Source organism: Astatotilapia calliptera, chromosome 20, assembly GCF_900246225.1.
Source record: "Astatotilapia calliptera chromosome 20, fAstCal1.2, whole genome shotgun sequence".
Taxonomy (NCBI): domain Eukaryota; kingdom Metazoa; phylum Chordata; class Actinopteri; order Cichliformes; family Cichlidae; genus Astatotilapia; species Astatotilapia calliptera.
The window spans coordinates 26,942,702-26,970,405 of NC_039321.1; the positions used below are offsets into that span (position 1 = coordinate 26,942,702).

A 27,704-nucleotide genomic window follows, 5' to 3' on the forward strand; every position below is an offset into this window, starting at 1 on the left:
TAACCAGCTGAAGTATTAGCTTCACAAATGTTTGCGGGGGAAAAACAAGAGGAAAACTACCCGAGGATTCACAAATATTTAATAAACCTGAACCTGAGGTAGACCAGATGATAAGGTGGATGAGGGGTGAGGTGGTGCTGAGGATAAATTTCCATGTCTCAGCTTTACCTGAGCCTGCAGAGCTTCTACGTCAAAAATCAATTAGACCTGCCCGTGCAGCCTGCATCTGTCCTAATTATGTCACCTTAATTATGTTTCCCCCCCAACTGTACTATTTACTCAGTGCGCCCGTTCATCTCCACAGAGGAGCTGCATGCGTGCTCTCCCTCCCTCTCGTTTTCTTTCTCTCGCTGGCTCCCTCCTCCCTTCTCTACATGTCGGCTCCAGTTTAAGGCTCCATTTCAGCTGCCTGGGCTCACTGCTCTCCAGCCCAGCTAATAAATCATCTGCCAATCTGCTCCCCGAATCGCTCTGCCCCTGCTCCGATTGCTCCAGCCCTTGGTTGCTAGGCAACACAGCGGCAGAGGAGGGGCTCGGAGAGGCAGAGCAAGCTGAGCAAGGGGGGGGAGAGAGAGAGAGGGAGTGAGTGAGTGAGCAAGAAGGGGAGAGGGGGGCAGCTGGGTGGTGGAAGCGCTACCAAATAGCCATCCGCTGTGCAGAAACAACAGGCGTCTCTCTCTGAGCGTGTTCCAGAGCGCTGGCGCTTTTTACCCGCCCCGAGTTTCCGCCCCGAGTCCAACAGTGCACTATTGTAAGCCCAGAGAGGAGACGTAAAATAAGAAAAATAAGGAGGAGAAAAGAAAAGAAAAAAGGCATTAAATAGCCCTTTGTTGCGTGCAGGCACTTCCTGCTTGAGAGGTGATTGTTCGAAGCAGTAAAACTGGTTAAGATAAATGCAAACATGGGCGCAAAGATAATATCACAAAGACAGGCTCAGACTCAGACACACACACACACACACACACACACACACACACACAGGACATAATTCCCGCTAAATGTCATTCCATAAAAACACTGACGCAAGACCAGCACAGCAGCAAACAAAGCTACTTCCACTCAATATGGAGTCATTATACTTGACTTGTTGTTAAAAGCTGACCTTTCCGAGCCTGATGCGAATAAACCCAGAGGGCTGAGGGCAATCAGTCAGCTAGCCAAAAACAAAAAGCAAAGAAAAACACACACACACACACACACACACACACACACACACACACACACACACACACACACACACACACACACACACACACACACACACACACACACACACACACACGTCTGTTATGAAACATCAGCCCGTTACATTGGGCCTGGTGAGCAGAAAGGAAATCACAACAGTCTTGAATAGGGGGAACCGCACTGACAGACAAGAGACTACCCACATCCTCTTTGTACAGACACCTCACAGAAAGCACAATCTATGTAGATATGCTAAAATTTGCACTGTTGTCCCGCAATTACAACCATAAAGTATATTTTATAAGCCTTAACTTTTCTGTAAAAGACCTAAAAGTCACCCCGCCCTCAATTTATTTATTTTTTTAAAACAACAAATGTGAGAGTATCCTGATCCTCTGCAAAGCAAAGCAACATCCACTGCTTTCTTTTGCTTGCAGTGACACAAAAGGTGGCAGGAAATTCCAGCACACACCCATCCTGCCTGCTACTTAGTTATCAAACAACAACCGTCTCCTAAATAAAAGAAACACACTGCTGGCACAATAAAGGGAATAAATTTTGCTGTTGACATTAAACATAGCCTGCGGCACGGGAAACAGGGAGGTGTGTTGCATTTTATCTGTCTGCTGGGTGTCAGCTCGGCTCTGCAGGTTTGTATTCTACCACTGGGGGGCCGCTACTCTGCTCTTCTCCCTCGTTCCCCCCCTCCCCACCTCGTTGCTGTCGGAGGCCCTGCTCCAGTCATCCATCAGCCCAAGAAACAGCCGGAGATAAGCCGCAACAGAGTGCAGCTGGCTGAGGAATAGACCTCCCGCCCTGCAGCAGTCGTAGATCAGCCTCGCTATCTGTGACGTGGCGACACACACGGCACGGCTGCTGCTTCTGATTGTTTATAGGGCACCTCCTGTTGGCCGGCGCATTATTAGCACCGCTTATTTACTAGAAGGAATGACAGCAGCCTCGGGTGAAGCCACATTTCATTATGATGACCTTCAGCAAAGTCTGAAGGGCCAGAAGGTGCAGAGGAATCAATTTACTGATAAAACAACTGGATTTCCTTTGAATTCTACAGACACACAGTGGATCTAAATGAATAACTTTAACTAAAATCAGCTCAATGTTACCTCTTTCGATCAAATAAAATGATAATAATCAGAACATATTTTATTTTTACGATTAATTATTATTACTAAATTAGTAACAACTAATTGAAGCTGCAGGAAGTCTCCAGTAAAGCCTGAAAACACTGAGGTACGAGTCAACTTCAAAGCTCAGTCCAAAATTTATTTGTGTATAAAGAAGATTGCAAATCTTGCAATTGTGGTTAAATCAACCACACGCGCCCCCCAACCACCCACTGAGAAACAGCTACAACGAGCTCAGACCGCATAGTAGATGTTTCTGATAAATTATTTACAGTTTCATATTTTATTTTATAAACACGCGAGATTTTTCTTGGGCGTAATCTGCAGTCATCGCCTTAGTCACACGTCAAAGGGTTTTGGTTGGCGCTGGCGTCAAGGTGATGGATTTCCGGTGTCTGACAGTTGCACTAATAATGTCACGGTGAAGGATTGTTCGGGGATTGACTGTCACAAATCTTTCTGGAGTGAAATAATGTTCTGTTCCTGCGAGAGGACAATAAAAATCAAACGACACTCTGCTTTGAGATGTTGTCACTTCGTCCAGAGCTGTAATGAAACGCCAAACATATGACTGTGGCAGCGGTCCTGTCGTTTGAATGTGTGTGTGCGCGTGTGGGGGGGGGAGATTATTCGCATTTCACTCAAAGTTTAGAAGGTTGAGACGAGGTCCAGGAGTATATGCTGCTGCAGCCGTAATCACACGGAGGACAGGAGATGTGAGTCAAAGAGGGAGGAAGGGAAGGTGGCAAGTGACCCCGCAGACAGGCTGATTCTGTCATTTCAGCGGTCCCTGCTGTCACTTTTATTCACATCTCTAAGAGAATGGCTGGGGTGAGAAAAGAACAGGCAGGGATAATGAAGCCAGTCCTGGAGGCGACGAGATACAAGAGGGAGGAGGTGGAGGAGGCAGAAGAGCGACGGGGGTGATGATGAATAAATGAAGAGCAGCAGGGCTGGTTTCTGCGAGTACGTCAAGGTTGGAGCTGCATTTACACCTGTCCCTCAAGGCTGCAGGGCTGAAAAGGCACAAGTGGTGATCAGATCAGTGGAAGCCGTGTCCTTGGCCAAGAGTCAAGATGCTGCTTCCCCCCCGGGCGGCAGATGCTGTGTTGCAGGTGAAATCCTGCTGACTGCCTCCACCCGCAGACACAAAACGCTTTCGGGACAGAACATGGCAGACGCTGCGTACCGGACTCCCCAACAGCTCCTCGGCTCTTGTTACATAACGCCGTCAGCACGGTGAGATGAATCCGTATAAATGAATGAGTGAATGGAGCAGAACACAGAGAGCAGCGGGGTGACGGTTTCAGCACATCATCTCCCAGTGGAACAGCAAAATAACACAATCAGACACACATATATGTACATAATAATGGATGTGACTGTAATGGAATATTCGGTCTATTCAAATTGCCCAAATGATTTGCTGTGAGCTTGTTTTAGTGTCTGAGTCTCCTGCTGCCGAGACAGCGTTTCTTTGACAAGTGGTCTGTGGTCGACCCCGCTGTGGTCGAGTGTGGCAATAAAGCCTCCCATCACCGCGCCCCGTCCCTCGCTCTGATTACCTTTGCACAGCTGTGCCTGCCATCGGCAAGTGTAAATACGAACGCACAAATAAAAGGCAAACTCATAAGTAGTCCACAAAAAAGGAGGGCTCACTTAATTTGTTGTGATCCACCGCGGCCCTGCCGTGGGCCGAGGGTTTAATTTAAACGCGTCCGTCGTGTTTGATTACAAGACAAACGACGCCCATTCATTTCCACTGGATACGAGCTGGAATCAAAGTCTGCCAAGCGTCAGGATTACGAAAACAATATCACCGAGAGGAAAGGCTGATTCATTGAGGAGGAGGAACGACTAACAGCAGCCATTCAGCGAGAGAGGCGGGTGTTTGTTTCTAAGATCTACAGTCAGATCCTTCAGCAGTGTTATCTTTAAAAGAGCCCGAGTATACAAACATGCAGCGCAGTGTGTCATAACGCATCAAGGCCAAAGCCGGAGCGCTCAGTCGTTCTGACACGGTCTAATTTGGCGCTTTCATTCCCCTCCTTCCCACTCATGATGCAGTGTTTGATCAGGGAGAAGGGCTGCCATTTTCTGATCCCAGCCCTTCAACAGCTGTGCTGAAATTCACATCGAAATTGAAATGGAGGCAAACGTTACCAGCCCCCCCTTTTTTCCCCTCTTCTCCCCCTTTTCCAGGCTTCTATGCTAAAGATTTATTCTGTGGGTGATAAACAGGATGCAGCTGCTCTTGAGCCTTGGAGGAGCTGGAAACTGACAAGTGTTTTTACTGATGTTTTGTGAGGCCAGGCCAAGAGTCTCAACAGCTCCCTCTAAAGTCAAACGGCAGACGAACAAGAGGCGCACAGAGTGAAATGAAATGACAAAAACAGCAGCTCGCTGTGGAAACCAACTAATATTTATGCAGCCCGTGTTATTTTTAGATCAGCACGCGTTTGCTAATGCGTGACAACATAAAAGAATGGCTCTCTTACCACTTCATCCTCAGACCAGCACTTCTCTATCAGTTTGGGTACCGGCTTTTTCACCAGACGCTGCAGAGCCTTGCCGGCGTCGTAGCTGCTCTCGTGAAGCTAGAGGGGAAGAAAAAACAACAACAACAAATAAATGAGAAAGCAAACAAACATAGCTTTTAAAAAAAAACAACCAGTCTCACTAAGGGCACCTGAGTAGTATCCGCACCTTTTAATGAGCTCAGAAAGCAACGCAAAAAGATTTTACATCCAGGTGTGACTGAAGCTGTTACTATAAATGAGAGGGATGTTACACACTAAAGACCCAAGACCCCAGCCTAGATATAACAACAATAACAGTGACAAAATCAATTGCCGTGCTTCTTTTAAGCTTTGTGTCACATTCGGCTGGGCGAAGCAGACAGCGCTGGAGCTCTTCCTCTGAGAATAAACAAGCATCACTCATTGGAATTGCAAATGGAGAGTAAGGTCAAGAGACAGTGACCTGCCCGCTATGTTAATTTTCCAGCTTATAGATTTGGAATATAGATGCCCTGTTTATGGTGATTATAATCTCTTTCTTGCTCTCAATTCCTCCAGTATTCATTATCAATCCGACGGACAAACCTCGCGTTATGCCTAATGCACTGCCGGCTCCTGAGGATGGGTTTGCTGAAAAGGACTTATCACTGCAAATCACTGCACACTGAACGCACCGTACAAATCTCTGCGATTCATCGTTAACTCTGTTCATTTTCTGTGATGCACGCTCGGCTCGCAGTATTAAGACTTGCTGCAAGGCTACTTACAGTGTTAAGTGCGTTTAATGTAGTGTCATCTCGAGACGCTGCTAGACACCCATCTTCTGTTGAGCCTCCATCACACATCCCTGCGAAGGCAGCCATGCTCCTGTGGACATGACACAGATGATGTAACGTTTTTAAAGGAAAGGCCACAAATCTAGCTAATCATTCCCACACAAACATAAGCAGAGGACACCTGGAAACAGTTCCTGCCATTCAAACGTGGCTACCCACATAATGTTGAATAAACAGCCTGCACACTACCTCAATATTGAAACACAGAGGTCACCTGACTGAACAAACATGATCGCGCAGTCCATTTATGTGCATATCTGCAATTATATGATTAAGTTTTAGAGTCAAACAAACATGTGATTCAAGTGCAGACTTTCAGCTTTAATTCAAGCAGTTTAACAAAAGTATTTCATTAACCCTTCAAGAATTATGACCATTTTCATAAAGTCGCATATTCATAATAGGGGGCCATGTATAAAATTTAACTGGACAAACTAACCCAGTATTAAATAAAACAGCTTGTCTGATGTGATCTCCCTGTTCTTGAGTGTAACCGGTGGTTTGCACCTTATCCTAAACTCTATGTGCATTAACGAAGACGTCTCTAGACTGTAGACTGACGATAAGCCAACCTACTTGAGCTCTTGACTCGGTTACATCTTACAAAGTTGTTTTTTGTAACCATGGAAATAATTTAATCATCATGCAGTTTAGTTGTTTTCTGTGGTCTTTCAGGACTTCTATCTCACTGGGCTTCACATTTAAAATGATAGTGAAAGGCTACAAAACATAATTTCAACACTTTGAATCGAATTCAGATATTATGTCTGCCTCATTTGTTAGGAAATAATAAAGATATTCAAAAAAAAGAAAAAAGGAGTGTTAAACAGTAGATCTACTGAATAAATCAGTGCTGCTGAAGTGAGATGCATTTTGCTGTAGTTTCAGCTTGTCGTGCACCTCTTCATTTGTGTAACCTGCTGTGGGTGGCACGCTGCCGGTATCGTGCCAAAAAGCAATCGCCTGCGAAAAACTGATTTCTGGTATTTGCCAACAAATGATTGTGGGAATTTAAACTAAATAAATGACTTGTTGGAGTGTAATTTGTCAAACACATCTCTCATGAATAATAAAAAAAGTCACATTGAGCCAGAAAGAACAGTAAGGCGAAGCTGCAGTTTGTGGCAAAATGACTTTTCTATATAGTTCCCTTCATTTATCCAAGTAAAAAGTATCACTGACATTTAAAAAATGTTAAAACAGAAACCGTAAATAGATCGTAACTCACAAAAGTTACTGCTGGCACCTGCGGCGTGCTCGTGGGCGCGCTGCACCTCATTTGTAGAAAACATGAACAGCTTTGGAAAATTTTACTCGCACGTCATAGTTTATAAATCATTAACAAAATATTGTTGTTGAAATTCTTGAATCACGCAAAAAGGTAAACACTGGTGTTGTTATCAAAGTTTGTTCTGTTATGTACTGATTTTTATGACAACACCTGTGTTCACGGCAGCAATTATGATCATTACCTCACTGGCCAAAATATTATGGACCCGAGTGTAATTGAGGTAAGGCTAAACATAAACTTCAGTGGAAGTTGTGCAATGCTGTCTGGCATGGTGGCATGGTGATTAATTACACTGTGGCCTCTGACACAGAAACCTGTCAACACACATCACTGGAACTGGAACAACATCCCATCGAGCTCTGATGACCGATTGCATCCCAAGATACCGAACGTGATCAGAGGGCAACACTAATAAAAAGCAATAAAATACCAATGTTGAGACTTCAGCAATTCCCATCCTGGAATTGGTCCTGGACAGAGAGACATGATCATGACATTTACTTTCACTGACAAAGAGTATTTTATTCATATTTGTAGGTCAGAGGTCAATTTAAAAATCACTTTTCCCCCCTTTTTTGTGTGTGTGTGAAAAACCTCCAACAGCTTTAGACCTTGCATAACTGCCAAGTCTGAGGCCCTGTGTGTCTCTGGGCTCACCTTGCAGCTCTGAGGTACATGAGAAGGTCACAGTCATTGACCCCTGGCATCCAGACCAGCTCCTCATTCTCGGTTACGGCCTGGCCACCAGGGGAGGGGAAAGGCTGCAGCTCCGGGAGCTTGGCCTAATTAGGTCCACGGAGGAGGAGAGAGACAGATGGTGTCACACTACAAATAGCACACAGGCTTGAAGAAAATATCCTCTTTCAGCCGCCTGTCATCAACTTTTCACTGTGTGTTCCTGAGTGGTGGGACGGCAGGAAGCTACTGTCACAATAGTTTAATACACAGTATATATGACACCGAATTATAAATACTCTGAAGGTGTTAGTTTAAGACGGGATTATGTAAAGATACCTGACATTAAGGGGAGGGTAACACACACACACACAACTTTGTAGAGTTTCAGCACAACTAAAACCAGCAGGCGCAAACATTACTGTGAACAATCATGCAAACTTAATCCAATCAGTAATTTCATTCCAATGTTCCCAGGCAACATGTAAAGATTTATAACCGCGTGATGTTTGCTTCAAGAAAATTTGTAAAATTAACAATAACTGGTGCTGTGAGTCCTACTAAGTGCAGGCCGGTCATTAATGACTACACAGTAAAATACAGCTTTAATCTGTCAAATAATACACATGCATAAATCACAATGATTCTGCAAAACAAGGGCACAGACTGTTACACTAGTGCTCTCTAAAATCCGGATCTCCTGAAGTAATTAAACAGTAAATTCTCAAAGCTTGGTTACATTTGCTGCCTGTGCTGTATTTATTGCAAAAACTGTAACTCTGAGTTTTTGCTGGAAACCACTACTTACGTCTGTGACGCAGTACTGAACACGAGACTTTTCTGAATCTAGCCACAAAGTCGGTGAACAGAAATATGATAATCGCTGCAACGACTGAGCCGGATATCAGGCGCTCAATCTGAGAGTGTGTGTATGTTCACATAAAATAAACAGATGAACAAAAAAAACCCTAGTATCTCAAAACTAAACACATAATTCCCACCCAGAGATCGAATAATGCAATTATTAGTCTCTTATTCAGGTGAAGCCCTGCGGTTCGAACATTAATGTGTGTGCTGAGCAATGACTTACTTGGTGACTGGGTCCCACTCGGATTTCCCCCTGTGTGCTGTTTAGTCGCCTGAGAAGAAACAAAGAGAGCAGATTGAAACAAAATATTTACACGTCACCATTTCAAAAGCCGGCTGTGAGAAATCTGTCAGCTCTGCAAATCCTGTTTAATTAACTAAACAACTGCTCAAACGGCAAAAATCACAAACTGACGATAATAAAAATCTAACCACTCATGACCAAGACTAGATCCAACAGAGTGGGGATGGTCTGTATTTATTCATTTATTTTCAAATGTGGAAGTCTTTACGGGGAAAAAGTACAAAGTGTTTACAGATTTGGTTCCTGCTCGCCTGCTCCTGCACAGCGAGCCGAGCAGTGCACATTTGCAGGCATGATAACGTGGATGCAGCAATAAAACAGAATCCCCAAAAAGGAGAAGGGGGGAGTGGAGGTGGAGGGGAAACTGGCTCTGGATATGCAGGGTGAAAACGGCTGCTGGTGCAAATGTTGGTAGCCATAGCAACTGCAATTTAATAATAGTGTACCGAATCTCCAGCTGCAGTGGATTAAAGAAAATGACAAGATGTTCCTTTTGAAAAGCCTTTTCCCCTCGGTCGCCTAGGCAACAGCGCCGATTTTCATACAAGCGAGCGCAGAGCAGCCCAGAATCTGTCAGCGTGATTTGCACTGAGAGAAGCTCGCACTCCATCACTGGAGGAAACTCGAGAGGCCGCAATCCTCCCGTCCTCTTTACAGTCCTCAAACCACGCAAACCCTGCGACGGGCTCAGGTTTAGCCTGTTTCCACTTCTTAAAAAGATCCCTTCAGACAGGAGAGTCCGATTAAAGGTTTAATCCACATCCATCCATAGATGTTATGATCTGCCAAAAACCTCCACACCAGCACACTCCAAAAACCCGAACCTCAGCTGCCAAAACACCACCCGCCGCTCCGAAACATGTCGAAATACTTCACTTGGTTTTATTACCAACGCTCTCAGCGAATAAGACAAACTAAATATAAAGCACTCAGAAACTGGCAGCTACAGTGATGAATAGTGCTGATAAAGATGAAATACGGTGGTTCTCTGCGTCATCAGCACTCCAGATAAGACTATAAAGGTTTCATAACAATTTCATAATCCCACTTAAAGCCGGGTTTCAGACACCATCATATGCCTGAAACTTCCCAAACAGTTGTGAGTGGCGAACAATGAACAAACAATAACCATTCCTTTTGATTTATTAGAGCAGAACAGATATACCATCCACATCTGCACATCTAAACGCCTGCATGACAAAGGGAGAAAAAAAAAAAAGAAGAGGAAGAAAAATTATTTGATTTACAGAGTGTGTTCCTGCACACAGTGAAAAAAGTTCTCACAAAACGCGTTTCTGACAATGTGCAGTCGGGCCAGGTCCACGGCACATTTGGCAGGAGGCAGTAAGGATGACAAATGAGGACCTGTGCTCCAGAATGAGAACAGTGTGTCTGAAGACAGCCGTGCTTTAATGCTGCGCAGGTCCTGAGAGAGGAGGCAGAATACAGATCGCAGCAGGAGGCTCGGAGGAGTTTCCATAAAGACTGCAGGTACTCTTAAACAAAAGCAAGCCTGCAACACAAGCACTGATGCCTGTGATAAAAAAATATATGCATATATATCAAGCATTCCTTAATCATGCATCCAGCAGCTGATTTTTATACTTATTGAGAAATCCTGGTCATCAGCTTAATACAATTATTCATAGCAAACAAAGGAAGGCATGGATGGATGAAGCACTATCTGGGCAGCTGTGCTGAGTATTCATAAAACACTGCACCCACTAATAATGACCCCCCACCCCCATTAAGCAGCTCAAAGCCTGTTGCCTAGCACAGTAAACACTATGAAAACATGGCCACTTGTTACAACAAGTTCTGCTCTAACTCAGCATTAGCACACAATCTTGTCAAGTAATTACAGGCTTACTTATCAAAACCCAAAACAACAACGTGACAGTCTGGGCAACTTTGTGTGCAATCAAGGATAGCCCCGCCCCCTCCGCCATCAATTCCAGCCAATCGCTGAGCTAGACTGTGGCACACTGACATAATTGTAGCGCAGCAGAAAAAAAAACAGAAGAAGAAGCAGCAGACTCAAGTTGGTGTTGTTGGTATCGTGATCGGTAGGCTTGTGTAAATCGCAGCTGGCAGCACAGCCGTCTGAGCTTTGCCTGCACCCCCTCCCCGGCATTGCTTCATACGCCATGTCATCATCCCGGTTGTAAACAGGAGATGCAAAATGGAGCCAGGGAAGCCTCTGCTGGTCTTAACGCACACCATATAACCACACCGGCAGCACGTTCACCAGCCCCACACTTGCGGATGAACACCCCGACAATGTGCGTTTATCGGAAGCTTGAATGAAGCGCATGCACAAAAAGGTGCGGAGCGACTCCAGACGCGTAACGGCATGCGAGGCTGCGGTGACAGCCTGCGCGTCCAGAAGCGTTCGGGCTACCGACACTCGGTTTTTTTCTCCCCCGCCACCGACACACAAACACAGCCGGTTAACACAATGACAGCGGCGCGGACGGCTCTCACACACATCACACAGTCCTGTCAGACAGCTGGAATGCGACTCCATGAAAATAAGACGAGCCTAACACTCGCGCACTCGCAACCGATAAATGGCACGGGGAAAGCGCGACAATGTGATCGCAAACCTACCTCCGGGGACTGAACAAATCGTCCATTTCTGACATCGAGCCCTAAGGTGGGGGTGCTGACACTGTGTGTGTAACGCTGGTTGAAATTAATTCCCCTCTCACACCTATTCCTAGGTGCTCAAAATGGAGAACCACGCATTCGCTCCCGGAGAGGTATTCACTGAGCTTGTGCTGTGACCTCAGCCAGCACGTACAGCGTCGCAAGCTCGGCTCGCTCCTCTACACACACTACTGAGCATGTGCTGCGACCTCACACACGCACGCACGCACTAAGAGGCAGGCAGACACAGCCGCATGCGGGATACGGAATTCATCTCTCCTCGTATGTCTGCACCATAATAAACAAGAGTGAAATTGCAATGCTGCAGACGCCGAGCTCGGAATACCAAACGAGGAGGGAGGAAGGGAGCGGAAGACCGAGAGTGGAACAGGGGGCCCCGATGGAGGGGGGTTCCCAGCTGGCAACCATCAGTGCCAACAACAAGGACAGCTGTCACTGCAACACGTGAGGCATTCCCCGCACAACCAGTGATAATAACACAAGGGGGGTTCTCTCGTTTTGTACTCGTGCACTTGAATGAATGAAAAAGCTCATCGTGTCCAAAGAAATGTTATATTTATACTGAAGGGCATCAGCGTAAAAATGCATCAGTTAAAGTGAAGATCAAGAGATCCAACATATTAAAAAAGTTGAAATATTCAAGTGTAACAGAAAAATAGTGGCGGGCGGGTCGATACCAACGCTGGTATTAGTATCTGATTGATATTAGCCCGATAGGATCGATACTTTGTTTCTATCCTCCAAGTTCAGTATGTAGAACACTGAATTGTGCTTCATAATAATTGTTTGGGGGGTTTTTTTGTTTTGTTTTTTGGAAAAACTATGAAAAACGTTGGAACGCTTTTGATTTGACTGTCATGTCTGTTTTATTTACAGCTTATAGAACATTTAAACAACAGAACTGGATCCAAAGTGTTTTAGAGATGGACACGTTTACATTACAGGTCTCCAATAAATAAATAAATAATGTCAAAATGCAGGAAGAGCAAAAGGTGTGTTTCGTACACAGTGAAATCGCAGTGATTTATGCAGATTAATGATGATTCATCTCAAATCATGACATACTCCTACCCCTATACAGGGATACACCGGTATCCGGTGCCATGATGGCACTGGTTCTAACATAAACGGTAGTAACCAGACCGAAAGCACATTTCGGTGCTGTTTTTTTTCTTGAGATGTCATACACTTTCGATTTTAGCCAATAACTTTACCTTTGCAAGGATAGTGGGCGGGTCCAGGTACATACGTTCTTTTAGAGCAGAGCTACAGATTAAAAATGCCCAAGGCGAAGCGGTCAAAGTCTGGCTGTACTTCACAGCAAAAGATGCAAACTCAGCAGCCTGCAACAAGTGCTTTAAGGTGATACTGTGCAAAGGAGGTAACACCTTGAATCTGATGAAACACCTGGCGACGCATTGCGTTTTTTTAAAAGCCGAAAAATGCACCGTATTTGATAGCTTGCTGCAAGACCTCACACCGGGCACATCTACTGCGGGTGTGGTGCCTGTTATCGGACCCGGAGTTAGCAACATCCCCCCAAGAACCCGAAGAGGAGAGTCCTGGCCCCTAGCCCTGCCAGTGTAGCAGCAGCAGCCGTTCTTCTCTGGGTGAGTAGCTTAATGTTGTTCGTGTGTAATTTACGTTGAGTAGGCTAACCACGTTATTAAATTAATGCATGTAAGGTGAACTAGCAAACACCGTCGTAGTTACATGCAGCTGTTTTCTTATTTGATAGAGTGATACCATATATGCCCTATAGCTGCAGAAAAGGCTAACATTGTTATCTTTTTACAAAAAAAAAAACAGCTAAACATGAGAGGTTTTAGGACAAAGTTTGTGTTTTCCATTGTTTAAGCACTGGTTCCAGCCAAAGGAGGTATGTTGTATCAACAGAAAAGGCTAACTTGGTTATCATTTTGCAGGAAAAAAAGAGACTGCTAAAAATGAAAACATAAGAGGTTTTTGGACAAAGTTTGTGATCTCCATTCTTTAAGCACCGGTCCGAGCACCGTTCGAGCACCGTTTAAGCACCGGCATCGTTTCAAAAGTACCAGTTTGGCAGCGATATTGGATAAAACCTAAACAATACCCATCAATATTGGAATTGGTAATAGCAATACTAGCTCTATATTTACTAAAACTTTGCCGTATTGCATAGCACTACTGAAACACAGCGCTGTGCTAGAAATCGACCCCATGAAGCTCCTGGTGCACAGTTTTTGTGCTGATGTTAATGCCAGTTCAGATTTAAAGCTCTGTAGTTACTGAGTCAGCAGAGTGTTGGAGACGTTTACGCACCATGAGCTTCAGGTCTCCACTCTAACTTTGCGGCCGAGCTCCTCTTGGTTCCGAAACACGTTGCAATAATAGCGCTTATAGCTACGTGTGGAAGATCTCCAAGAGAAGAAATTTCACATACTGACTCCTTTCGGTGGTGACATCATGTCAGAGCATCATGCTCAAATTCATTCAGCTCTACAGAACGACCCATTCTTTCAACAGTGTTTGTAAAGGCAGACTGGGTGGCCAGGTGTTTCATTTTATACACCTCTAGCGTTAGGATGTAGCATCGACTTTCCAAGCATTGCTGTGTTCAGTTATGACACTTAGTAAAACTTCATGCAGTGTCCCCCCTCCCTCATGTTCTACGACAGCCTCCTTGCAAACCTGATGTGCGGTTAAGAAAACGTATGGAAAGACGGTTTGACAAATATTTTGATAATATTCTTATTATAACATTTTGAATATGACTGGGGTCATGCAAGCAGAACATTTTGACTTGATATTTATGATTCAGACAAGGCCTCCATAAATACATGTGGGGATATCCTGGTACCATTCTGTGGACATGTATATAGTAGGGGTGCAACGATACACAAAATTCACGGTTCGGTTCGATACTTTGGTGTCACGGTTCTATATTTTTTTCGATACAAATTTTTTTTTATGTCTTTCAATTTGTCATTTATTAAAATTATAAATATATATTTTAACTCAAAAGTACAGTTTTTAAATGTAATGTTGCTGAAACAACAAAATAATTAAAAAATAAAATAAATCTATCTGATCGAGAAATCACTCATCTTTGGAAAAGAGTTTATTACAGAGAAATGGCTCTTTCCAAAATAAAAGCTATACTATACGCTTCTTCTGGGCTATATTCTCAGCAGCATATTAAACATATCAGGTCCCCATAGGGAGAATCATGTGCTAACGTCTGTCTAAATGACTCAGGTAAAGTTTGTAGCATTAATCTCGTTAAAATGACATTAACGCCATAACGCGGCAAATCTCCGTTAACGAGTTACCGCGGATCGCCCCGTGCGTGGGACTGGACGGCGTCAACACGTTAACAAGCTAACTGCGCTAACGCATTAGTTCCCACCAATTGAGCATTGCGTGGCACATCCGACATACTGTTTTACTTTTGTCCATGATGCGCTTACCATCAGGGTCATGCTTCACATGAAAACCAAGATAGTTCCAAACGCCACATCTGAATGAGGGTGGGGGAGGTTCAATTTCGGGTAGCGTTGAGGCAGTTGCCATGTTGCAACTAGCTTAGCTTCTGTTTTGCTAGCTTGCGCTGCGCTCAGTGGATCTGCGCTCGACAGTGCAGCCTAGGCGGAGTAGTGGAACGCAGATCCACTGAGCGCTCAACACAGACAGCATCGTCAGAAGGAAAGTTGATAAAATAAAAAAAAATTTTTGTATTGTTCATACATATGCGTACCGAACCGAAAGCACTGTATCGAACGGTTCAATATCGATACGAGTATTGTTGCACCCCTAGTATATAGCACAATCATAATGTGTAATCTGTTGATTTGTTTTGCCTCTTGTCTTAGGGGCTCTGCAAACCCACATTTCTGCACAGAAGGAGAAACACACCTGGATATCAGCAGGCCTGTGGATAAGCACTGCCAGAAGGTGATTGAAAGAATGAAGAAGTGAGGAGTGTTTATGTGGTTGAACAAGACAACCGTCATTGCAAAACTCCAAAACATAATCTAATGCACAGAAGAAAAACAGCAGAAGAGGCTCCGCTTTGTCATATGTTGATGTGCTTAACATAAAATTAGGGCATTATTATCTGAGCATACAAAACTGCGTGTAATGAAAATATGTTTTATTTTAATTAGCTACATAAATATTGTGAATTTTGTCTTCTTCTTTTTTTTTAAAGAGTGTTTTCTAGTTTTCCAGGATGCACAAGGATCAAGATCTGGAAACTCAATCAACATTATTTTTCTTATTTAACACCCGTACCTTTCCTGTAGTGGCATATCAAAATGTTTTCAGTGAAACCTTAATCAGACGCTTAACGTGCAGGATCTTGATTCTAATCATAATTTTAACGCAAAAGATCAATGTTTAAAACCTGACATGCAACATGAAAAATATCGATACATTCCCAATAAAATTACAAACCATGGGGGGTTTCCCTGGCTCATTCCCCATAATTGGATCACATCGGGATCATTCTTTTTCGTCATCATTAGACATTACACGTTTTTTTAAAAAAAAAGAAAAAAGAAAGAAAGTAGAGACCTCAGGTCTCATGTGGGGTAAAAATAGCTTCTCTGTATAGCTCCTGCATGCGTAAGCTTGCTAAGAATGTATTATTTAGCAAGTTATTTAACACTAATGCAAACCCCAGCAACATGCCTCATCCGATATTAGCTGCATCAAAGTGTCTTTATAATGAATGGCTATTTTTGTCTCAACATAACAATGAGCTGCCTCATACAGGCATCGGTTAGCATAAAATTAGCTGTCACCTACATTGATAATTGTGTAGTCATCTTAATCACTGCAGACCTAACAGGCCGGAGACCTGCTGCTTTTCTTTTTCTGATGTGAAAATGAATATTTTTAGATTTTAGTTTTTGTTTGTTAAAAAAAATGCTGAGGATGTCAACCTGAACTTCTGATGGCTCGATGTTGTCCTGATTTAATAAACGTGGTGTCAGTGTTGTGCAGGGCTGACTGAATTTCAGAGCTTGGGGGAGAATTAAGACGGGTGCACCATCAGTGCCGGTAAGCTCACCTGGTCTCTGGGTTATATCCAAGGATATAGAAAAAGGAGTCCATGCGGGCTTTGAACTCCCGGGCAGCGAAAATGTCAGAGAAATGGGAAATGTTGCATTTCCCCCTGCAAGAGAGCAGACAGGCTTTATTAGACAAAAACAACCAACATGACAAAGTGACACCCCAGCATGAGCACAAGTAGCCCTAATTAGAGGCTTCTGGTATGTTCGCCTATAGGAGGGGACAAGTGCGACAGCAGGTATCTGCTGCTTGTCAGCACCTGCTGACTTTTGCGGTGAAATATCAGGCTCTGGCTATTTAAGCCGTAAACACCAGCTGAACATGTCAGCGTTGCCTCATCTGCTGCAGACGCAGAGATCTGGAAAAGGAATTCAACCTGCCTGTCTCCCCTCCTAACACGTTTACCCCCCAGTGAGCCGTGGAGGCCACGGCTCTGACCACATCTTGATGCCATTTCCTGTTTCCAGCACCCTGGTGTCTGGCTCTATCAAAATAACAGACATCACAGCCATATGTAGCTGGGCTGCGTTGCAGAGAAACAGTATCTTCCTCCCCCTGAAAAGATTAAAGGGTGCTAAGGAGAGCCGTCTTTGGAGAGCTCAGAGCTGCGGCATTACAGCATCCCACTGGAATTCCCTCCCGTTTATCTAAAGCCCAGAGAAAAAGACAAATCAAAGGGAGCTCTGTGTAGGAGAAGTTGCAGCTAATTTTCTCTAAAATCTGTGGTTTCTGGAAGACATGGCTTTACCGCTTGCAGATGGTTTTGATTAAAGGAAAGGGGAAGAGGAGGGAAAAGGAGGGGAGGGGTGGTCAGCCAGGAGGGAGGAAGAGGCAGGGACAAAGACCGAACAAAGCGTATTTGTTTCTAGACAAAGAAAATTATTAAGTCGGCGAGCATTTCCAAAGACATTAAATATATACAGAGGAGGCGCTATAGGCTGCTCTCTAGCAGCTTGTGCAGGTGTGTATTGATGCAGAGCTGTTTTAATCAGTGTTTTAATGTTCAACAGCATAAAGGTATGTGCCTCAGTTATGGCTTTGCATCTTTACACATCTGCTCTATTTTAGCAGCACCTGCTAAAACCAGTAAAGCATGCTATATGATCACTTTAGGATTGTAAAAATGAAATAGCTCAGTGTGTAGTGCTATAAAGCAATTTGGTATCAGAGCAACATAATTATTCATGGAGAGGTGGCAGAAATATGGGGATAATGGAGGTTTACGGCTCAGAAGGCAAAGGGATAAATAAAATACACTATATTATATCCTGAGTCTGGTTCAGACCCGCCATATGTTTTATGATAGCAGTGTTTCAATTAAAAGAAAAGGGAACTGATTTGCTTTACCATTGAATTAGTCAGCAAAAGTATAATATTTGCTTCTTCTTTTTTCCAATTTCTGATTAAAAGGCATAAGATTATCTTTATCTTGCTGACAGAAACACAAAATCATAGCAGAAAGTGCCACGAAAGTTGAATGACAGTTCTGTAATTTGTATACAAAGGCACCAAAATCCACAAATAAAAGCTGTTCCAGTTACACTGTTATAAATTCAAATACTGTAATAGCCTAGATGTTACTAGAGCTCTAGAAGCAGAAATCTCGGTGTAGAAAAAACCTGTGAAGCCTGTGCTGAAAGTATTCCATTTTTCTGTAGCACTGTTTAGAAAGCTTCCAGTCTTTATGTGCAGTTTTGTTTGCTCGTGTGTGGGTTTGTTTACCTGAGAGCAGCAGCATGATAAGTGTCCACGTAGTCCGAGATAAAGAGTTCTCGACTCCTGACCACTGGATCTGTGATGACCAGCTCCCGGCCAGAGTCTGCAGGAGGGAATAGTGCCTGTGGTCAGTCTACATCATATACATAATCTGTGACAAAAATAATGATTTGAGATAAAGTAGCTCTGTAAACCACAAAAGTATCAGCACAATTCTGTGTTTACCCACAGTAACAAGCACCTCTGTGGAATATTGCGCCATAATTCAATAAATAGTTCAATTCAATAAAGCCAGTAATATGCTATCCCTTCAGAAGAGAGCATAATGTTCAGTTCTCGAGTGAAATGACCCCTATGGTAGTTACGATGCATCACTGGCAACAAGAGGAAGTTGGGACTTGTCTTTGACAAATGACCTGAGCTGTGGCCAGTGAGCTCCAGCCTTGTGACATCAATTCTAATAGTCCAAGTCCCTGCTGCCAGGACAGACTGCTGATAGTATAGCACTGTGTGGCACAATCCTTGTATTATCGTAGAAAAAGAAAATGGCACAACACCGTACTTAGCTGCAACCCTGATCCTATCTGGATTTTTTGTTTGGTTAGGAGGCTGTTTTTACAGCGTGTAAAGGTAGAGATGATTGTACTGTGAAGCAAAGAAAACCGAGCCACTGGGGGCACTCCGGCTAACAAGAACTGCCAACTGTGAACAGGATGTGTCAACAGGTGAGGTGTGTTATTTTATCTCAGTTTGAAGAGAAAATTGCAGTTTATAATCAGGCTGAGAAACATTTCCGGGAACACGCACATTTAAAAGGCTAAAATTAAACTTGTGTGCAACGACAAAGTGTTCAGAACACCGAGTAACACTTAACTACAAAACTAATTTAACTTCAACCATGTTTATAGGACACAGAGTTCTTGCTGCAATAAAACCAAGTAGAGTAGTTGACATTTTCAATTCTGACAGTCAAAGAACACAGAGAACACAGATATATGTAGCCATGGGGTACATGGAGAATAGGTCAGCTAGTTTCTTTAATTACACTTAAACTACTGAGTGGGTTTGAACATGTTTCAACTGAAAAAAAAGTTAAGTAAAAATAATAAACCAATAAAAAATAAAAAGCCCCAAAGAAATGTGGGAATGATTAGAATAGTAATAGTGTGGAACCGTGGACGAAATACGGAGCTAAAACTATGGCTAATAGCTGATTTACTTTACATTATGGATAAGTAGCTTATGTTTAGCTAATAGTAACAGACAAATCTATTAAGTTGCTAGCTAAACACTCTAGATCACAGGTGTCGAACTCCAGGCCTCGAGGGCCGGTGTCCTGCAGGTTTTAGATGTGTCCTTGAACCAACACAGCTGATTTAAATGTCTAAACTACCTCCTCAACATGTCTTGAAGTTCTCCTGAGGCGTGGTAATGAACTGATCACTTGATTCAGGTGTGTTGACCCAGGGTGAGATCTAAAACCTGCAGGACACCGGCCCTCGAGGCCTGGAGTTCGACACCCCTGCTCTAGATGAACAACTAAGGACTAAGCTGTTATAAATTATTACATTTCAAAACAGTAAGGCTGACAACTGAACTCGTGAGCTCATTATTTTGTTTACCAGTTGAATTTGCTTAAAGTTTGGATAAACAGTTGAGCATACAGTAAGAGTTTGTGTTGATAAATGTATTGATAAGCACTTTCAAGCCGTCTGAATTTCACCTTCTCTCTCCTTTGGCTTGTTTTTTTATCCTTTCTCTCTATGCCCTCCTTTTTCCTTTTCCCATCACCCCGTAACCGGTTGCAGCAGAGGAGACTCTCTGAGCCTGGTTCTGCTGGAAGTTTCTTCCTATTCAAAGGGAGCTTTTTTCTTCCAATCATCACCTAGTGCGTACTCACAGGGCGAGGTCATCTGATGTTTGGGTGTTCTAATACTGCAGGGTCTTTACCTTATAGTATAAAGCTCCTTGAGGCGACTTGTTTTGAACTGGCTTTGGTTTTGACTCTGAATCCAAAAGGATGATACGATATTGGTTTAGTGATATAACTAAACAATTACTCATTTACCTGTTGCAGGCCGTTCAAAGATTTGCATGTATGACTGATGGCTTCATTAATTAAAATATGTTTTTAAAAAATACTAATAAAAATCTAAAAACAATGCATTAGAGTGCTGCGAGGACACCCGTTACTCCAACAATGTTAAATTTCTCTCAGGATTTGATATTCAGTGGCTGCAGATCACTGGCAGGCTCGTGTTCCTGTAGATGTGAATGTGCTGAGAGTGTGATGAGTCCACTGGCACTGACTGGGTTGAGAGCGTGTACACTGAAGGGCCACATGACACTGCGGGTTATTAACACTCCACTGTGCTGCTGTCTGGCCTGAAGCAGTGTTACCCAGGGAACCAGCACAGAGCCACGGTATTGGCTCGGCTGCCAGGGACACAGCGCGGAGAGCACAGCCAGGTGTGTGTGTTTGTAGAGGAGGAACAGCACAGAAAATTAAATGGATTTACTCTCTTGCGTGCACGTTCTGTACATGTGCACATGTGCAGGTGTGTTTAAACGATCAATCGGCGGCCTCACCGTTCTCATTGTTGCGATCCTGCACCAGGTGCTGGTAGACGGAGTCAGGCACCTCTGACTGGCGGTAGTACCATTTCACATTCATCAGCAGATGGTCCCGTTTACTCTGCAACACAGAGAGACACAAAGTGAGTGAGCAGGAGACTAAAAAGATCCCACGCTAAGATAAACAGACATCGTTCTGTTTGATTACGACGTCACAAATTGGCCTTTTGGCAAAGAACGAAGCCGTGCAGATGCACCGTTTATGGCTCACACAGGCTGATGCCAAGACGCACGCAGAGAGACCAAGTCAATTAAAAACGGATTGTGGGGCATTTAGAGCCTTAATAAAGTAAACAGTGGGATGGCCGTCGCTGGAGGAAGTATGGAGTGAGAGGAACCATGCGGGGAATGGATGAGTGTTCAACCTATGCCTTGTGCAAATCAATCCTTTGCCTTGATTTCACTTCACTTAATGATAATACTCTAATGAGCCATTATGTATTTAACACACTACTAGGGCTTTATAAAGCTTTTTGATGCACATGTACAGTATCAAGTTTTCTATGCCTTTATGTGCTGCCACCCACTGGCTCTTTGATAAAATGCAAGTCAGCAAATCTCTTTTAATCCTTCAGCTGGCCAGCAAGTGGCAGCACTGAGGTGAGAACAGAGCCTTTCCACAGGGTGAGTCAATGAAAACACACAGAGGGAAGGGAAAAAAACAGCAGGGGGGGGAAGGTGTGGGGAGAAAATGGTAGAGACTGACACTAGTGCTGAGGTGAGGGATGAAAAGGGCAAAATACTGTTTTCATTTCATGTTATAAAATATTTATTGTGACTGCACATAAACCCAACTGACCGTCACAGTGGTTTGAAAGAACATTAGAGAGACTGCCAGGGTGGGTGCTGGACTGCGACACAATCCTGTTGGCCCCAGCCATCTTTATTAGGGGCTCTGCTGCACTGCACTGAACTAACAGACCGAGACACCTGCACCGACACCACCAATGGAGTACAGGAGAAAAACCACAAGGGGAGAAAATAAAAAGGTGGGGAAGATACTTCAGTAATCCAAGGCAGACAGTTTAACATCCACCCTTTCCAGGCTCTTGTGTATATATGTGTGTGCGTAGCAAGAAACATGAGGTCAGGGTAAAGATACTTAAAGCCTTTGGAGTACATTGTTCTGTTATGTCACAGGGGAGGAGACTGAGAGCACACGCAGCCAAGCAAATCATCACCTCCCCTTAAACCTCGAGACCACCTCTGGTTTTCTCATTCTCTCCACTCCTTCCATATTCCATACCCCCCCCCCCACGCCATTCTTCCACTGTAAACCTTTTCACTCCACCACTTTTTGTTTTTTCATTTCTTTTCCTTTCTCAAACCTTTAGCAGGGAGGAGGAATGAGTGAGTAAGTGAGCCTGGACGTGTTAAACAGCAGCTGGCATGCAGTCAAATCAGCTGCATTTACTGCTCTGGATGATTATATGCACGCAACATCGCACAAGCAACACACACACACTGCTTGTGATCCAACACTGATGGAGTAAGACACAGCCCCCCCCCCCCAGCAGTAAGGCGTACTGTGTGTGTAGAAATGTGTGCAATGACGTCATGCCACTCCCCCTCCCTCCAAGCAGTCAGCCCACCCTTCCATACCTCTTGTCTATCCAATGTACAGACACAGTTGCCTTCTAGACTAACAGGGCTGCCTGCCACAGCGGAACGAGTAGTTATCCGGTGCTTATACATAATTAATACTTTAAAGGCAGACTGTAAATGCTGCCGGTGTGCTACCCGAACATCTCATTTTCTGTCTGTAGAACCCACAAAATGCAGAGCCTGATGCAAACAAAAAGGCACAGGCAGACGGAGAAGATGCAAAGAAGAAAAAGAAGACAAACAAAAGCGCAGGTTGTATGTCTCATTCATTAGCCTGCATTGTTTCAAACCAACCAAAGCAGAGACCAAATGTTGCTTCCACTATCATCAGTATCCTCGTTGCTAGAGAGTAGCCGCCACTCTCCAGAGCAGATTGCTGTTATGAAGCTCACAGCGGCGTTAAGCCCTCTCAGGCAAAAAGAGGGAGGGAGACGGAGAGAGACTCTGAGAGTGCAACATATGGAGCACGTAGTGGGAGTGGAGCGCAGCTTTCAATTATCACAATTCCATAAACATGCGGGGTGGAAAAATGAGTAGATAACACTGGGAGAAAATGAAGGGAGATGATAGACAGCTCAGACTCGCCGCGCGAACTACTACTCGCATTGTCTGGGCTTTGCTAAGCCTGTCACAGAAAATGACAGAGGGAGAACATAAGAACCACAACGCTGAATTGATTAGAGGCATTCCACGCTGCCTGTAGAGAGCCGAGCCCCGCACAGTGTCGGCCATCTTTGTCTGTCCTGCCAGAGGCTAAACATGGCCCTGCCCTCCCCCTCCTCCTGAGGCCCTAAACCCTGGGAGTACCGCTCACTGCAGAGAGGCCAAAAGACTTACTGAGAGAAAGAAACGAAACAAGGCGGAGGGAAAGAGGTGAAGAAGCAGAGCAGAGGAGACAGAAGGGGAGAAATTAGGAGAGAGAAAGGAGGCAGATTAAGGTGAGAGCAGTAAAAAAACCCCATCTCATTTCTTTTCACTTAAAATCACAACTATCCTCCTCACTGCAACCCGCAGGGTACAAGACTGCCCCTTTATTCACTGAGGTGATATAAATCTGAGAGTCATGCTTTGGGGCTGAACACAATAGCACCTCCCCTCCCTCCCATGGCTCAGCTTGGCCTGTGGCATTCTTTTAGCACTCCTCAGACAGACAGGGGTTCAACTATTTCTCAAAAAGGATATTTATTAGGAAAACATAAAGTATGTTTCTTGTGGAACAAGCTAAAAAAAAAATAAAAGAGGCAAGAGTTACTGTTAATAAAAACGAATCAGTGCATTCATCACTGTCCTGAAAGCAGTCAAGACAAGACAAGCCAGTTAATTCTCCCCTTGACTAGCTAAAGATGGCTGGCCCCTTGGGTCCATAATGGCTGTGCAGTTTTCTTTGTGCAGTCAACTCTGGAGCGAGGGCCCCTGTGTACGACCACAATGCTACAAAGACTGGGAGAAGAGGGATACACAGAGGGCAGACTTTTCTCTTTACAAGGAAAGGCTTTAAATGTGAAAAAAACAAAACAAAACAGCTCCGTTATTCGAAGGAGAAAAATCAGTCAAAGATCGGAGAGCGCGGGATTAAGTCTGCGTTTTCAAGTGCGAGAGTGTAAAATCAATGCAGTGCTTTTCAACCCAAAAACCCCCAATCCCTGTAAGTGTTTGAGCAGCAACCGGCTTCTCTCGCGACTGTTCACAGCAGCCTTTGCAATATGGCAGCCAGAGAGCGTTGTTACAACCTGTAACCCTCAAACCTAATGCCCAATTCCGCCGCCTCCTCCTCTTCCTCCTTCCACTGTAACACTAGAGCTTTGCTTTAAACAATACCAGATCCTCCCTTCTCCCACACGACAGGCCCCCAGCGCACCTCGTTAACAGGAAACCTCTGTTTATTTTCTCTGCCTTTCAAACACACTTCTTCCTCTGCAAACCCTGTTAGTGACCACCCCCTCGTGCACTGGCGACAACACCAGCCAGGATCTATGACTTCCTGCAGGAGGTGGCAACCAGAAGTAAAGAAGGAAAGACATATCCCAAACCCGCAGACAAAGGAGACGGCAGGGGAGGGAGGGAGGGAACGGGGGAGGTCATGCAAGCAACGGCAGCAGCAGCAGCTTGGTGTTAGCAAGGAATGTCAAGCAGTTCAGCTAAGCTAGCAGGCTTGCTGAGCTAACAGCTTAGTTAACGAATGCCCCGAGGACAAGGGAGGCTCGAGTATGTGAGATCAGGGCTGGTACTGGTGTTGACACACACACATACACATAAAATGGTAGGGAGGGCATAAAGTTGGAGTGTTCACCTAGCCTGTCGGAAGGGGAAATAAAGCACAACCAAAAGAACAAAAGGGCGATTGTGGCATTTGGAGGCAGAGATGGGATCTGGGAGGACTAATCTGCTGCTCCAACATGATAAGATTAGAGAAGGGGGAGGCAGGAAGAGCTGGCTGGGAAGATCACACGTACACTCGCGCAAGCACACAAAGATGATGGATATGATTGGGAGGGTTTTCCACTCGCCTTTTCTCCCTTCCCCATTTTCGTTCTTCCTCTCCCTCTTTTTTTCCCGCTCTCTTTGAGACGGAGAGATCTGCCAGCACACCAGCACTCAATAAGCACTTCCATCTGGACGGCACACACAGACAAACTTAAAAAAAATATATATATATATTGCATGTGTGTGAACATGCAGTTGTGAGGTACAAGAGATCTGCTGTGCTCACGCAATCTCAGACATCTCAGTGACTGACAAAGGAGGTTGTTAAAAAGTAATGCTAGCGTGCTGTGTGAACAAACACACACACACAAATACACACACACACAAATAACAGGCTTTCAGGATAAGCACCTCTATTCTTCTCCCAAGCCGGCAGCAGCAGCAGGCTGGGACTCTGTGTCAGAGGTAAGAGAAAGCAACTCTAAATCAGACTGTCAGAACCAGCAGCAGCAGGATCCCTCTCTTCAATCCTCCTCTCCTTATGGGCTTCACCGTGTGCACTTGGCTACTTGGAGGAAGCCTCTGCCCCTCAAGCCTCATTCTCTGAGCCACACATAATAACACTAAGCAAATGCTGATTACAACATTTGTTGGGCGGAACTGTGCACAGCCTTCTTGTATGCCTGGCAACAAGAAAAAAATGAATAAATAATTAAATATATAATGTGTGAGATTGTGTGGGAGGCATGGGGGGTGGTGGGGGAGGGGCAAGGTGAGTCCCAGCTGTGGTGGCGATGCTGGCAGGACCTTTTACACCATGCCTACACATGGGTGTCTCTCTCTCTCTGCCTCTCTTTGGCTTGACCTGTTTGGATATTAAATCGGCACCCTCTGCTTTGAACACACTGGGCCCATCTGTCAGCCCGGCTCCATATTGGATTGGATGAGCATTAGCCGATTCAGAGTGGGCAGATTTGCTCTCGTTTCGCTGTGTGTGTGTGTGTGTGTGTGTGTGTGTGTGTGTGTGTGTGTGTGTGTGTGTGTGTGTGTGTGTGTGTGTGTGTGTGTGCGCGCCTTTGAATGCCTGTCTTAAATTTAAAACCCACTTTCACAGAATCAAGCCCACAGGGTTTAGATCACTTTACGATGGACTCGCTGGCCGGGTCGCCGTACAAATTGATGACATACAGCAACACATGTGAGGATGTTAACAGGTCCTCTTGTCATCGAGGCAAAAAACACAGCAGAGAATCGAGGAAGGGGAGGGGGGGGGAGAAGAAGAAGAATGAGTCACGCGGAGCTCACAGATGATACTAATTAAGACTTCGGGGCTGAGGACCACTACTGGTGGATCATACTGCCAACCACAGGCACCCTTTTACACACTAGAGAGTCACAAGCACCCCACATGACTGCGACACTGAGGTTCACAACTTTTTCCAACCCTCTGCTTCGCTCCACAGTCTGTTTCACTTCTCCTTTATTTCAAATGTGTCCTCGAGGAATACAGCAAACTAATAGCAGGAATAATAAGATATCTGCTTTAAAGGATCGCGCTGGATTCCTTCTAGAAAGAGAGAGGCAGTGAGACTTGAGAACACTAGCGCTGGCTGTTTGCGGCATAAAACAGCCGAGCTGCGTCCAACTTAAATATTTGTCTTTGCCTCCAACACACTTCTGTTTCACGTCAGTTTAAGCCAGGAAATTTAACACAAGTTAAGTGATGGTGCAGATAGCAGCACTGTTAAAAGTCAAAGGGAGAGAGGGGTTATAAAATGATGATCACTAACAGCACAAAACAGTCAAAGAGCACCTGGCAACTTATGCTCAGTGATTTAGGCTAAATGCTAATACACACACATAGAGAGAGACACACATTAGCACAGTCAGAAATCTTTGCAGCGCTTTGCAGGGGTAGAGACTAGAATGCAGATCCGAGTAAGACTTCAAACGCAGGCTGCAGGAGGACAGATGGAGGCGGTTAGGAGAGCTCATATCTCAGTGTTCAGATCATAATACTGACTTTATTTCCCAAGCTCTCCCTCTCAGCCAGACATAGAGTTAAAGCCTGCCAGAAAACATTGTCATTTCTGCCTTCAGCCTTTCATTTAGCCGCTTCAAAGCCATCTCGCTTTGATACCTGGCTTCCCTGTGCGTGTTAGTGTATTCGCCAGCGTGCCTGTATGTGTGTGTGTGCTTGTGCATAGCCTGGGATGTTCTCAAGAGAGCGGAGACTTGTCTGGTCTCAAGGTAATGCCCGTGAGTCAGGATTCACAGAGAGACACAAACACACAATGAGGGAAGAAAAAAGGGAGGAATGCTGACGTTTTGAGAGGACACTGGCTTTTTCTTGCGCAGACCCTTTAAACCGCCGGGTGTTTCATTTCCCTGTAATCCATTGTGTTAGCTGTGCCTTGTTAGCATAGCCTGGTGAAGTAATGAGACATCTCACTAATACTTACTAGACTGCTGCTATAGAGAAAGAGAGGAGGAATGCTCACAGAGAGGGGCGCAGAAAGGATATGACTATCAGACTGTGTGTGTGTGTGGATTTGTCATATTGGACGTTTGCCCAGCAAGCTAATCCAAACCCTGCATATGTGTGTGTCTGTGCGTGTGCGTGTGTGTGTATGTGTGAGGACCAGTGGCAGCCTCTTGAGCAGGGTATGGCAGAGATGGAGCTGAGTGCTGTAATGGAAGACAGGAAATGAGAAGGCATGCTTAAGCCAGTGCTAATCGATGTCCCCCCCACCACCCCCGTCGCCTTGGTATAATTCA

General features: G+C 44.6%; 1 protein-coding gene across 9 annotated transcripts in view; it reads right to left on the reverse strand.

Annotated features, from left to right (window-relative positions):
* rerea (arginine-glutamic acid dipeptide (RE) repeats a) overlaps positions 1-27,704 on the reverse strand; it is a 130,465-nt gene that overhangs the window by 17,554 nt on the left and 85,207 nt on the right. For 7 of the 9 annotated variants that reach the window (XM_026153751.1, XM_026153750.1, XM_026153754.1 and 4 more), the window contains 7 exons: positions 20,853-20,958; positions 18,270-18,366; positions 16,546-16,650; positions 8,742-8,790; positions 7,634-7,758; positions 5,617-5,716; positions 4,829-4,927 (listed from right to left, as the gene is read on the reverse strand). In XM_026153751.1, the coding sequence (XP_026009536.1) occupies positions 4,829-4,927; positions 5,617-5,716; positions 7,634-7,758; positions 8,742-8,790; positions 16,546-16,650; positions 18,270-18,366; positions 20,853-20,958 (681 nt within the window). Of the gene's footprint in view, positions 1-4,828; positions 4,928-5,616; positions 5,717-7,633; positions 7,759-8,741; positions 8,791-11,432; positions 12,599-16,545; positions 16,651-18,269; positions 18,367-20,852; positions 20,959-27,704 lie in introns of those variants that run through there. The other 2 variants (XM_026153757.1, XM_026153756.1) reach the window with 2 other exon arrangements.